Source organism: Bombyx mori, chromosome 4 (genome assembly GCF_030269925.1).
Source record: "Bombyx mori chromosome 4, ASM3026992v2".
Taxonomy (NCBI): domain Eukaryota; kingdom Metazoa; phylum Arthropoda; class Insecta; order Lepidoptera; family Bombycidae; genus Bombyx; species Bombyx mori.
The window spans coordinates 16,926,858-16,941,920 of record NC_085110.1 but is presented as its reverse complement, the minus strand read 5'-3'; the positions used below and the strand labels follow the sequence as shown (position 1 = coordinate 16,941,920).

The window sequence follows — 15,063 nt, the reverse complement described above, 5'->3', positions numbered from 1 at the left end:
TCTCTGTGCTTTTGCCTTCGTTATAGCGTCAGGTGTATTTGAGGCGAGGGATTTCAGATAAGCTTAAGGCCCACCTAATTTTAAATTGCCCGATCGAATGTTACCGCCCACGCTGAGAGGAATGTCGAAATTTAAAGGTAAAACTGCTTTCCCATCACTCTTTCTCTGTGATTCTCTCACTAGTGCAACTGTAAGTTGGGAGTTCGTACGAGTCAATCCTGCCATCGTGACTTACCAGTTACGAAGAAAATCCCACAGCTCTTCGAAATGTAACTGAGCCTTCGGAACTGACTTCGACTGAACCATCGGGTTGGATGGATGCCTTTGTTCATTTATTGGCATATTATCAGGATTCTTCGTTTTGTTAATAATATAGACGAAATACTTATATTCTAGTCTCTTTCTATTTTTTAGATTACAAAGACTTCTTCGGGGGTTTTCTATATGTTTTCAATATCTTCCATTAACCCCCACTTATTAACCCCCACTTAATTCCATTAATGAGGGGATTAGTGTATTTGGTTCACTTTCCTGTTATATTTTTTAGATCTGGTTCGACTACCGAGCCGACCGTGTATTATGATATATTATGAATACGAATCGCGATTGAATATATTATGACCTCGTCGAATTAAATTAGGCGTATCTTATTTTTTCGCCGAACCGCAGGACCGTGTGTAAAATATTCAAACGATATTTCCCTGACGTTAACGTGTTGGGCTCACTTCATTAAAAATTACCGAATAAAAAATAATTCAAAACCTTTACACGTATCCTTTGTAGCTTTTGATTTGTGGGCTTGAATTTATCACATACACATTTGACGTATATGTTATCATGCCAATTTATATCTTATCGTTTAAAGTATAAGGTCTTTGCGTTTTTGCAATTTCATAATCTGAAACAGTGTGATTATAAAATAATTCACGCATTCAACGCATACATATTTTTTACATTTTACTGGTGGTAGGACCTCTTGTGAGTCCGCGCGGGTGGGTACCACCGCCCTGCCTATTTCTGCCGTGAAGCAGTAATGCGTTTCGGTTTGAAGGGTGGGGCAGCCGTTGTAACTATACTGAGACCTTAGAACTTATATCTCAAGGTGGATGGCGGTATTTACGTTGTAAGTGTCTATGGGCTCCGGTAACCACTTAACATCAGGTGGACCGTGAGCTCGTTCACCCAACTAAATAATATTAAAAAGAAGTTCGCAGTAAATTGAAAGGAGTCAGTGATATTGCCAATTTTTTGGCATAATTAAGGGTATTGATTTCTATATTATCATGATGTACTTGGGTTAGATTTAAAAATACCGCTTCATTTTCAATTTTCTCCACAAAATTCGATTAGTAATTCTGGAAAATAATTTCCCTTCATTGTTACAGGTCAGTGCATCGATGGACATGTCGAAATACTCGATAGAAGCTGAAAAATACAGGAGTTACGGAATGTACCCGGATCCTTCACGAGGCTACCTGGATTCGGCAGCCTTGTCCAAGGCCTACATGTATATGGACCAGCAACAGCAGAGATATCCCGTGGACATCAGCAAGATGTACACGGAGGCTTCAGCCGCCATGGCCGGGCTGAACTCTGTCAATTCAGCTCCGTCCAGCCTATCGCCCAGGTCTCCAGCAGAGTCTCCGGACATGGCCAAAGCACAGGAAAGGACTGAAGGCAGTACATCATCAGGATCGAATCCGTCGCCATCCCTGCCATACTACCAAGGGTCATCAAGTATCCTGATGCCGCAATATCCTGGCCAATACGCCCAGAGCACCCAGGCGGGGGAGTTTCGGAGACCGTTGACTGTCATATTTTGACCAGACACTTAATGTACTGACTGCTCATGATCAGTGTTGTTATTTGTTTTTTGAGATGTTGAAGTTGTTGTGCTTTTATAGCGCTCATGATGACGTCATAGCGAGAGAGCTTTTTTCAAATGACGAAAATCGAGTGTTTTTTTATTGATTGAATCTCATTTGAGGATTTCATATGTAATGTTATTTTGTTTAAAAGTAACATATTATGTGTATGTATGTGACATGCTCACTCATAATTCAGACTGGATGAAAAAATAATTTACTTGCACACACAAACAAAAAAACGCATGAATGTACCTTGTTAATGTCAAACTATTAGATACGTCAATGTCAACTGTTCAAAGACCATAGATTACGATCGACCATAGATTATTATACTTTCGAAAGTTGAGAATTTTGACTACTGTTAATATGTACTATGTTAGAATAAGTTTTAACTGTTTTGTTGGTGCGTTGTACAAATTATTAATTGTTTTAGAGGTTCTAGTGGCACGGGCGGCTGTCGCAGTAAGTATGTGTAGCGATATGTACAGAATTTCAAATTAGTTATTTAAATACATATAATAAGATTGTCTATATAGGTCATTGTACTTTAATATCACCAATGTTTAGTTGGTTTTAAACATTTTTTTGTTATATTCAAACATGATCAGACATACGAGTCGAGATGTCTACTAAATGGCCAGTTCTCGTTAAGGTTGCGACACACTTATCGGCTGTAAAGTTTCGGCATAGTACATATGAGCGTCAGGTTTTGGTCAAGACTTGCGTTCTGCTTCTAATGGCGATAAACCCAGTGAAGACCTTAGAGCAAAATACGTTGTAGCTTAAAGTGAAACTACCGACCCAATTATCGGTGTATATAACCCTAAAAACATAGAGCCTTTCTCGCTTAATTTCATGTATATTTCTTCGCTTCGAACTGTCTGGATCCATTAAACTGTAGGTATATTTGGACCAAATTCCATAAATCCGGTCGCGCCATAAGATGGTGGTAGGACCTCATGTGAGTCCGCACGGGTAGATACCACCACCCCGCCTATTTCTGCCGTGAAGCAGTAATGCGTTACGGTTTGAAGGGTGGGGCAGCCGTTGTAACTATACTGAGACCTTAGAACTTATATCTCAAGGTGGGTGGCGCATTTGCGTTGTAAATGTCTATGGGCTCTAGTAACCACTTAGCACCAAGTGGGCTGTGAGCTCATCCACTCATCTAAGCAATAAAAAAAAAAAGATTTGCCGAAAAAGAACGGAATTATTTTTTTCTAAGACATCAATCTAGACTGCCAATCATCGTCAAAGATATGTTGAAGTTCCTTTTATCTCTTTTAATTCAATGCTCAGTTTCCAAAAGCTATAAAATAATGTCGTAAGTAAACTAACTGATAACAGAATAACGATGTTCGACATATTAATTATTATAAAAAGTTTCAGTGAAATTTCAAATGCAAATAGTCAATCTTTGTGTGTCCCGCATTCGCTTATCGCCGATCCGGTGTGTTGGAACGAGACAGTATCAGTCACTGTGATTAGTCTTACTATTAATATTGTTACAAGCATCGATATATATATGTATGTATGACAATGGTTACAAATTTACTATCGTTTTTTTTCTTCTATTACACGTAACGTTTATTATTCGTCGTCCTTGTGGCCTAAAGGATAAGACGTCCGGTGCATTCGTATCTAGCGATGCACCGGTGTTCGAATCCCGCAGGCGGGTACCAATTTTTCTAATGAAATACGTACTTAACAAATGTTCACGATTGACTTCCATGGTGAAGGAATAACATCGTGTAATAAAAACCAAACCCGCAAAATTATAATTTGCGTGATTACTGGTGGTAGGACCTCGTGTGAGTCCGCGCGTGTAGGTACCAACACCCTGCCTATTTCTGCCGTGAAGCAGTAATGCGTTTCGGTTTGAAGGGTGGGGCAGCCGTTGTAACTATACTGAGACCTTAGAACTTATATCTCAAGGTAGGTGGCGCATTTACGTTGTAGATGTCTATGGGCTCTAGTAACCACTTAATACCAGGTGGGCTGTGAGCTCGTCCACCCATCTAAGCAATAAAAAAAGAACAGACCAAGTTCCATTACACCTTATCTATGAGTCACGTTTGATATCTTCGTTGTTAAGCCAGTATTGATGTGCAATCTCGGAAGGTTCATAAAATAAACAATACATTAGTTGGTACAATGTCACACGTACCAGATATTTGATGATTCTGTTATATGAATTTACTATGTCAAAATAAATAATAACGTATTTGTAAATCTTTATTCCAGAAGGTTCTCAATAAAACTTGTTTAATACAAGTTGAGCGTCGAAAGATTTTAAATTAGGAACGATTGTGAAAACGTAAGAAGTATTTTAATGTTGTACAATAATATAGATAATACCTATTTAATTAGACGAAAAATGTAAACATCGATCTGTCCAGCTCGCACACAGCATAAAGGAGTGAAGAGCGAACGGGACAGGGTGATGATGGCCAACAAAAAATAGTCCAAAACAAAACTACAACGATTTAGGCTATCGAAATGTAAATATAGCACATAGTATTTATAATTAAATTTATAACGTCAAAATTATTCTTAATTAACTTTAATGCAAATTGAATATAATGGTTATGTAATTTTCTTCAAGTATTTTACTTAATCAGGTTTTTCACTAAATCTCACGCCATAGACACGATTTCTTAAGTTGCACATTACACGATGTTTCCATGTTCCAAAATGTATCTACCCCTTGATAGGCACACGTTTTCATACAGATTTTCAACAGCCGATAACGGTAAGGAAAGTCGATGGATTCTTCATCCTCTTCTAACGCTCGCAGCAGAAGGAGATGGAAAGCGTTTTAGCCAGACACGCCGTGTAAGATATTTTTGATCCTACCTATTCACTGGTAGCTTGGGGCTACCCAGCTACATGTAGACTTGTGGGTGATCTCACAGGGTTAAACTGAGAGAATTTGCTAATACTAGCCCTAGTAAGAGCAGTGCTTCGCTGAATCTACCCCCGGATCGAAATTGCGACCCACTGAGAAGTTCCGGCGGGAAACTCAGTGGGCTGTGTCTATGGATGTAAGATACACCACAGCTGACACAATCTTAACACTGCCCTACATTTTGACAAGTAAAAAATCCATCATTATATAACACTTAAAAAAATTATTAAAATAATGTTTTTATTTTAAACATATTATATTTTTCCTTTGTCGATTAAAATCTCTTAACCAATCTCAGAGGCTTCAGATACAATTTGATGTTAACGTGAAATTTATGAAAGATTCAACTAGTTCACATTTCTTCTGTAATTATATATCTTTATTCGAAATATCCTGTATTCAAATAATCGCTACGATAAACCACAAAATTGTTTTATATTCAGTCATGTACCAACTTTAAAATTAATTAACATTGAACGCGATCACGATAATTCACTATGGTGTACCCGTCATGACTTACGCGAGTGTGGTGTTCGCTCACGCGGCCCGCACACACATAGACACCCTTCAATCCCTACAATCCCGCTTTTGCAGGTTAGCTGTCGGGGCTCCGTGGTTCGTGAGGAACGTTGACCTACACGACGACCTGGGCCTCGAATCAATTCGGAAATACATGAAGTCAGCGTCGGAACGATACTTCGATAAGGCTATGCGTCATGATAATCGCCTTATCGTTGCCGCCGCTGACTACTCCCCGAATCCTGATCATGCAGGAGCCAGTCACCGTCGACGCCCTAGACACGTCCTTACGGATCCATCAGATCCAATAACCTTTGCATTAGATGCCTTCAGCTCTAATACTAGGGGCAGGCTTAGGGACCCCGGTAACCGTACTCGTCGAACTCGACAAAGAGGTCGACGTGCAACCTAACCCATGCATCAGCCCGCTGAGTTTCTCGCCGGATCTTCTCAGCGGGTCGCGATTCCGATCCGGTAGTAGATTCATTCGCGAAACAATTGCTCTTGAGTTGTTAGGTCTCCTTCGGAGGCGCTCGGGCAGTTGTTAGCAAATCCCACCCCTCTTGGCTGAGCCTTTGCTCGCCCACCTGTCCTGGTGAAACTGGAAAGGCCTTCGGGCCACCAGTAAACTTTCAATCATAAAAAAAAAAAAAAAAAAAAAAAAACTATGGTGTAATTTAATATGGACTTCAATTTATCGATTTATTCCACGCCAAAGAACGCCATTATATCGTTCATTCTTTTTAAATTTAAATTTCGGGTGGTTAACGAAAAGCTTACATCAGTCTTATCGCGACCACGGTCAAGGTAGCACGAACGGAATGTTATAATAGATTTAAATGACTATAATAGCACTTTTTTTTTGTAAATCGGAATGTAATGATTTGAATCGTGTTTTTTTGTAATTTAATCACATTCATTTTAATTTTTTTGAACACTTTTAAATAAGAAGCCATAATACGTAGACACCAGTGCATTTATTTTGTTGCCATAAAAATAACCTTTATAAAAATTTACGAAAACGTTTTTAGCCAATTTCAGATTTAGTACCTATAAGGAATAATTGTAATTTATGTAATAATTAAATGTGTAAATTAACAAGACATGTAAAAAATTACTTGTAAAATTAGAAATTTTATTGAAACTAAACATTATGCGTAATTAAAACTCATTGATTAAAAAGTAATTAAAGTCAGTTTTATTTCATTTTATCATTTACCAGTGACTGTCATTAATGGACATTGTCATTGGCTTGTCCACCAAGTCTTCTGATTACCACCGAGTCTACATTTTGCATTAAATTCTCCCCTTATTACCGAAAGCTTGGGGGACAGTATTCTTTAGCCTTCCTAATGCGAGTTTTAGGGAGAGATAGAGATACTCCTCGGATACACACGAATGGACACGTGCCCGAGCTAAATACTATGCATTCCATAAACTAAAATGTTGTATACATATCATTTGAATTCGGCCACATACGAGTATCTATCTATCCGATTAGGACGGTGTGATGATGTAAAAGATATATCAGGATCATCACTAACAATTCTTTAGAGCACTACCTATTGAATAGAAGATTGCACAAAGTGGGAATGAGTTACTCGCTCCGGGCATTTCAATATTGTAATAATTGTTATGTTATAATTACTTATTGTAAAAATCAATATTTAAAAAAATATATATAAAAAAAAAAATAAAAAAAAAAGTCATGCCCGCTGAGTTTCTTGCCAATTCTTCTCAGGACGGAGGCTAATTCTTGTGAATTGCGGTAGTTCTTTTGACGTTCAACAAGTATGTACTTTCATTTATGTTGAATAAAACTCTTTTGATTTGATTTGATTTGAATGTATAGTATAAAACACAGCTTATCTCTCGGTAGTGATCTTAATTACGTTCGTATGATTTCTATACTGTTCCCGATCTTGTCATTACCAACGCCGAACACTCAGAGCTATGATGCCCACTGTATAATTCAGAAAATCAGGTTCGTTTTTAGAATATTGGATTCCTATTATCGCAGTACGTATATTTATGTAGTAACTACGCAGTGAAACAGAAAAGTTAATTTCAAAGCAAAACAAAGGTGAGTTAAGTAAGAATGACAGTAAGTACCTACTACTAATTCCAGAAAAATCCATTCTATTTGTATTAATGTTTCTTTATATGTTTCTGGTTTTGAGGCGTATTGCATCCTCGCATAAGCCAGCGTGCAGCCTTTTTTCCTACTTAAGCGTTGCCGGGTTACGGAGCTATTCTAAATACGCTCAGACGGGAGTGTGGCAAGCTCATTTCAAAGCAAAACATAGGTGAGATAATTAAAAACGACAGTAGGTACTACTAATTCCAGAAACATCCAATCTATATGTATTAATGTTTCATTATATGTTTCTGGTTTTGAGGCGCATTGCATCCTCGCATAAGCCAGCATGCAGCCTTTTTTTCCGGGTAGGGAGTGTGGCAATCGATAATACACAGAAGTTTTGACTTTATATCTCACGTTGGCTGACGGCATTCATATTTTGATGTCCATGGGCCCCGGTCACCACTTTACGCCAAGAGAGCCGTTAAGTTTACCCATTCAACGACCGAAAAATAATTCTACCCTCGTCCTGTGATAAAACTCGGCAAAAGTTTGCAACAGACTTTTCTTGACAGGCGCTGTGTCTGTTGTTTCAACAAATATGTTGTTAATTTATACGTGCGTAAGACTAAATATAATGCTTGTATAATATTATTTAGGCGCTTTAAACTATAAGTAGAAATAAACAATCTCCAGGTGCTTGATTTGACGAGTACTAGTATATCCAGATTTTCGGAATCGATATCTTTGTTTAGGATATTTGATGTTACGGGTCTATGTGTATTTGAGAGAATGATAGCCAAGGGCCGTTGAGTTTGTATGTTAAAATGATATACCTAACGTAATTTAAGAACTTAATTTAAAAACTTAACTAAATTTACGAAGATATAACGCAAAAGTCCAATACAAGACCAAGGGCCGTTGAGTTTGTATGTTAAAATGATATGCCTAACGTAATTTAAGAACTTAATTTAAAAACTTAATTTTAAATTAATTTACGAAGATATAACGCAAAAGTGATAAAGATATAACCAATAAAAAACGGTATCAAATTTGTTTACATTTAAAAAGGTTACTATAATAATACGAGTACCTATGTTTCAAATAATAAACTAATAAAATGTCACTATTAAATTAGAGTTGGTATTAAAAATCCAACGAAAATAATTTTAATTTAACAAGTGTTTATTTAGAAAAAAAACGTTAATGTATTAATGATCAACTCAAACCCCTAATGTTTTTAAATAAAACCTGCACACGATGGATATCATCGCGCCGTAACTCGATGGGGTAGTAGTGATTCGGCATAAAATCAACAACCGGCTTGCCTTTTGTACGCCACACGGAATAACATAAACAGTACTGAGCCCTCTTGTTAGGTAGGAACCTGTATACAGGATGATTGAAAATTTGTTTTCTTTCGTTTCATATTTTGCATCGTCAAGAAATTTTCAAACAGAATCGCAAATATTGATCAGAATCTTAAAAGCATCTAGAATGTTTGGTTACATTTTAGTTCTGACCCGATTTTTTTTCGGGCTAAGGGTATAAATAGACATTTAGATTGGTTTTGTGGAAAACTATGTGACCAACTGCGTATTCACAATATGCCTTGACACCAGTACACAAGATTGAAATTAGTATGCAAGTAGAGACGGCAGGAAATGGACTCAAAATACTACTACGAATCCACGATGACAGCTTTACGAGTCTTAACTAGTCTCAAGTCATACTTGATAGATAGTAAAAGTCTACTGGCCTCAAAATATGGGTATATTTAAAAAGGAATAGAGGGAAAAAATTCTCGATTACTAAACCTCTTAAATTATAAACAGGTAACATATTACAATCAAGAGCATGAAATGTACTTCTTCAAACGAGGCTTGTGGTGACTATTAAATGGTAAGAAGCAGCTTGGCTCTGCCTCTGACATTGCTGACGTCCATAAGCGACGGTAACCATTCACCATGAGGTGGGTCGTATGCTCATCTGCCTACACGGGCAAAAAAAACAGTCAATGGAAAAATAGAACTGTAATAATTTTGTACAATAAATCATGCTGTACGGACCACTTCACACTCGTTGCCGTATTGTAGCGACAAAACTTCGTAAAATAAATAAATAATCAACGCTTGCACGGGCTCGATTGTTTTCATTACAAACAGAATTATACCTAATAAAATTCTACCCCTTAAATTAATAAAAAAGATCTATATAAATGCTATTGAATTTTGCTTGGAAATTTCGAGGGGGCGGTTGAGTTTGCGTCGCGTTTCGTTAATAATATTTTGAGGTTCGAATGAATTATATTGGCATAAGGAGTTGGCTCGTCTGATCACATCCGTAACTTTAGGAATCAAAAAGGTCGGCTTTAATCGTTAATTACACATTGCGAATGACGGAAATGGTAAAAAAAAAGTTTCACTCAAATAAGGTGGAGACTAAATATTATTTTATCGTCAAAGGATAAGAAGGTCAATCATTATTCGATATTTGTATATTTAAACAAATATTCAATTTTGTTAAATCATCACGTGTATATAATACAAAGTGACTGCCTACCGTTAAGGCATTTTTTGAAGTTATACTTCTTTAGGCGCTTTATGAAAAATTGATGAGAGTGAAATTTTACGATGCGCGCGCACTGTGACACAAAATTAACCAAAATGAAGTGGCCCACTAAATCGCTCATTACAATACGACCGACGTAACTTGGCGAGTCTGAATATAGCCGCAGGTGAACTTTCCGAACCGTACCGAGAATTACCGAATTTATACGATGTCAAGAAAAGCGATGTCCAATATGCATGTTTGAGGATGTTGTTTAATCGATTTTTTCAAATTGATTAAAATATAAATAAAAAAATTAAATAAAAAAGTATAACTTCTTACGCGCGTACATAAGTATACGCACCCTTTTTATTTTTAGCTGAGCCTACCTACCCTTCAGTTAATTAATAATTATAAATGTCACATCTTACAAACGACTGAAGTCGTATTGTAAGCATTACGTATAACACAATAAGGTCGATACGTGATCACTAATCGTATGTGATCATGAAACACACATCGAAAATAAGGTAATTGCTTAGTAATCTAGGAAAGATTTTTTTATGGCACGTGGTGCTCTGTGGTTATCGGAGCTCATAGACATCTACAACGTAAACAAATAAAACCAGCGTAGCCTTATTGAATGCTCACATTGTAATTCATTGTGAGTATATATACATACATAAATCACGCACTTCCTTAATAAGGGCGCAATGAACAAAAAAGCACATTATCTACAAAATCACGTATACATTGCGCGCTCAAAGGCAAAACGTTAATGCCCAACACCCTTTCGTCGAAAAACCAAAACATCCTTCAAGATTGACAGAGGCCGTCACAATCCACGATAACAGTTTAAGTCGCACACGCCGGCACGTGGCGCCTGACAGTTGACAGGTCAGGTTGCGGCGACCTGTCAGATGTGACGCGGGCGTCGGTCATTCTTTTGTTCTGGAAAATGAACTTTTAAATTGAAAGGAAATTGTTTTGGTTAAATTATCACCCGCGGAAGAGAAGCAATCTGTCTATCTTAGATCAACTGCAGATCAAGACTAGACTGTCCACACTCTGCCTTCGCCGCGCACTCGAGTACTTCGGTCATATTGCTCGGAAAGCACCGGATAGCTCAGAAAGACTATTCGTGACAGGGAAGATCGAGGGAAAGAGACCGCGCGGGCGCAGTCCGACAAGGTGGTTCGACCAAATCCGCACCACACCAGAGATCCCATTCCACGACGCCCTTCATGCGGCCAATGATCGGAAGCGCTGGCGGGACATTACAAGGAGTAAAATCATATCGAATTATGATGGTCCCGACCCTCAGCAGTGAGGAAACGACGCGAGGAAAAGGAGATCACCCGCGGCGCTGATAACGGCCGCAGGATTCTATATATTAAGTCGTACTGTATATGCGCGCACGAGCTCACATTCCCTGTGACCGTTTTGCATTGAGCCAATAGAGCCGAATTTCGCTTGCACCAGAATAACAGTTACACTGACCTTCAAATGGAAGAGTGCGACGGAAATAAGTAATGGTGTTGACTCACTCCAAAGCTCCCGATGCAAATTTTCACGTGATTATTCACAGTTTTCTATGCAGATTGATGACTGACACAATTCACAAATTTTCCTTTTTTGGCAGCGTTGTTTTGTTTATTAAATTTAAATGTTTTTGTTTGTCTTTTTGTTGTTCTCTTGGAGCGTCAACAGATGACGTGGATAGAGGATTGAGGAAGGAATAAGGAAAATGAAGACTTAAGTAGTGGATGTTCATGTAAACATCCTTATGGCTTACACCAGCTTGAGTGATCATGTGACAAACAAATCTCGCAATTCAAACTACTTTTACGGATTATCTCGCATTTTTTACTGTTTATTATAGTATTATTATTATATATTATATTTATTATGTTATTTCTTAGGTTATGAACACTTTACGGTTTGACAGTACAAAAAAAGGCACGATTAAAGTGTAAAAGTAGATTTTTAACTGTTTTAAATTTTTAGGGGATTTTATGACCTGGTAACTAAGACCTTTAGGTCAAGTCTTATTTTAATTTTTATGAAAACTTTTTTTTGAAAAATGATAGTAATATGATGAAATGAAATGAAGTTGATTCTTATGAAACATGGCATGAAATGAAATGTAATGATATGAGATTAAATATATGTAATATTATATAATCTAATTAAAAAGGTGGTTATTTACTGACAGACTTATTTAGTGGACTTTTTGGAGGATCCCGAGAAGTTTGTTCAGCGGCTTTGTTTCATTTTCCCTCATTTGTGCACTTTCACAGATACTAAACAGTTAATAAGCCGCCGCTATTACACATTTAAACCTGAAGAAACACTAAATAGACAAAATAAAACAAATCACACAACTTCATTGCTCACGTCCCGCCAAAAAGTCCCATTTTTAATTGTGTCTACAACTCACAGCCGAAGAAAATATTATGACATTGTGATTTTGACATTATGACTTGTGACATTTAATATTTTGTTTTGTTGCCAACTTTTTGGTACAGCGTTTTAAATATATCTTTGTTCAAACAACTGCTTATTATCTTCCTGTTTATAAGATTTTAAAACATTTATGTAAATTGCTTACGATTGTCGAAAACTCCGAAATTTAAATGTTATAAAACACTAAGCCTAATTGCAATTGTGTTCTCATGTTTTATGATTATTTGCTAAAGTTTCCATTATACTAGTGAATCACTGCACCACATGATATTTTTCAGAAAATTGAAATGTGAATCAAACCCGGACTTGTGGTGAAGTAAATACTACTGGATCACTAATCCCCACACGAATGAGACTCAAAATCATACACATTTATTGGCTCGAGTCGCGAGACGTATGTAGTATGTTAATACTTCAATTCAGACATTCGGATACTTGAAACATAAACAAACAAAGAACCAAATCCACTTATCACAGGTCTCATCAGGTGGGCCGTAAGCTAGTTCATTCACGACGCCATTTAAACATTAACGATAAAGATGACTTTTTTAATGTTAAAACAAAACCCTACATCCTAAGTCGACGTCGCCCTAAGCACGTCATTACGGATCCTCCCGATCCATTAACGGTGCTTTTAGGTACCTCAAGCACCGATCACCGTCCTTGCCGAACCCGTCGCTTGCGACGAAGGACTCACTGGATGTTCTTAGTGGGTCGCGTTTCCGATCCGGTAGTAGATGGTGGTAGTAAGCACTGCTCTTGCTAGGGCCAGTGTTACCAACACTCCCGGTTTGAGCCCCGTGAGCTCACCTACACGTCAAGGAGAAGCTGAAATAGCTTCGCAAGGCTATCAGCATAGGTAGGGGAAAAAAACACCCTAATTTAACGAAGACTGGCGTACGGTTATACTTAAAAAACATTATTAAATACGTTTCAAACACAAACAAACAAATTATTCAAACAATAAACAAGTACAACGATAAATTACATGAAAAACTTTTCTTGCGTACAGCGAGTTTTCTTCAAAAACACATTATTTACTACGAACTGTCAGTTAGACGTATTGTTGCCGAGTCCCTCGCGTTTCGATGGAAATAACGTCCTTCATTCACACCGTACGAGGAAATAATAAAATGTCTATATATTATAATGAAATTGAGTTTGCACGCAACGAACTTCTATTTATTTTTTATTGCTTAAATGGGTGGACGAGCTCACAGCCCACCCGGTGTAAAGTGGTTACTAGAGCCCATAGACATCTACAACGTAAATGCGCCACCCACCTTGAGATATAAGTTCTAAGGTCTCAAGTATAGTTACAACGGCTGCCTCACTCTTCAAACCGAAGCGCATTACTGCTTCATGGCAGAAACAGGCAGGGTGGTGGTACCTACCCGTGCGGACTCGCAAGAGGTCCTACCACCAGTAAAAAGTATTCATTGTTCGTAACAATACAATACGTAATGTATGTTCGCATGATTAAGTTTACCATTCTCTTTTTCTTTGTCTCCACCTTATCCCACTACGTGGGGTCGGCACAGCGAATTTTTCTATTCCATTCTCTTCTATCAGCCGTCATCTCAAAACTCACTCCTTTCTCATATCGCCGTTCACACGCTCCATCCATGTCTTCTTCAGTCGATCTCTTCCTCTCCTGTAAACGCATCATATGTCCATACCGCGCTAACCTTAACATTACCATATCACCCGTAAATATCGAACATAAGGACTACGGTGTCAGAAGCTGACGGAAGGTTCTTTGTACGCGCCCTCACAAGACTTTAAACCCTCGTATTAAAGATTGTCCCTCTTCAATTGTTAAATATTGATTATGGGTTATTGTGCCTGATATTGATGTAAGTTTTTTTTTGTTTGATGAATATTTTTTCTCTTTTAACGTCCCATGGGATTATCCGATTGGGGAACAGATTCTTTTGCGGAAGAAACAAGCAAACCGATAGACTAGTTATTGGTGTCTGCTTATATGTAAATGTTTTCTGAACGCTACCGCGTGAGGCTTTTAGGATCCCACTTTATCGAGACAAACTGGCCTCATTACTCAAATTTTTGCTTTTGATATTCTTTACTTTTGATACGGACATTGTTAGTAACACGGATGGTAAGTCGTTGAATTTGGTTGACAATTATTCGTGCGCTTATAAAATATGTCTGAGCTAATTTTGTGAATACTGCATGATATCAGAATAACACAGAAACACAACGCGCTACTTAAATTTTTAAATAAACACAACGTCGCTACATTCGAATGTCGCTTATAATTAAAAGAGGCGTGCACACGTGCCGATCCATATGACAATAGGACGACTGTATACACAGGATAGCTTGAGTGTGAATCTAAATTAACATTCATGTTGTAGAAGCAAAATATTGGCGCTAAGGGGGCAAGCATTTTGTGCTTCGAATCTATTTGGATGCTAACACTGATTTCCGATAAGTACATGATCATGTATTTTTTATTTATTCTGAAACTATGGAATCTAATCAGTTTGGGATGTAATATAATTTTTTATTGAACTTAGAACATTTCGTGTCTGACATTGACGGGTCTGGTACCCATTCAACCGGTACTGAACTTTGTCTATCTATCATCATTATTTTCATTAGTATAATACTTTTTTCGTGATCATGGTCGGATTAATACCGGTTAAAAC

General features: G+C 37.6%; 1 protein-coding gene and 1 long non-coding RNA gene across 2 annotated transcripts in view; one reads left to right on the top strand and one right to left on the bottom strand.

Annotated features, from left to right (window-relative positions):
* LOC101735973 (transcription factor Sox-21-B) overlaps nt 1–6,486 on the top strand; it is a 73,782-nt gene extending 67,296 nt beyond the window's left edge. Inside the window, exon 5 of the mRNA XM_004930974.5 lies at nt 1,386–6,486. Within this exon, the coding sequence (XP_004931031.2) occupies nt 1,386–1,823 (438 nt within the window). The 3' untranslated portion in view covers nt 1,824–6,486. The remainder of the gene's footprint in view (nt 1–1,385) is intronic.
* The window catches only part of LOC134198829 (uncharacterized), a 29,709-nt gene extending 17,810 nt beyond the window's left edge, over nt 1–11,899 (bottom strand). Inside the window, exon 1 of the long non-coding RNA XR_009973048.1 lies at nt 11,473–11,899. This is a non-coding gene — a long non-coding RNA (uncharacterized LOC134198829). The remainder of the gene's footprint in view (nt 1–11,472) is intronic.
* Between the last annotated feature and the right edge of the window lie 3,164 nt (nt 11,900–15,063).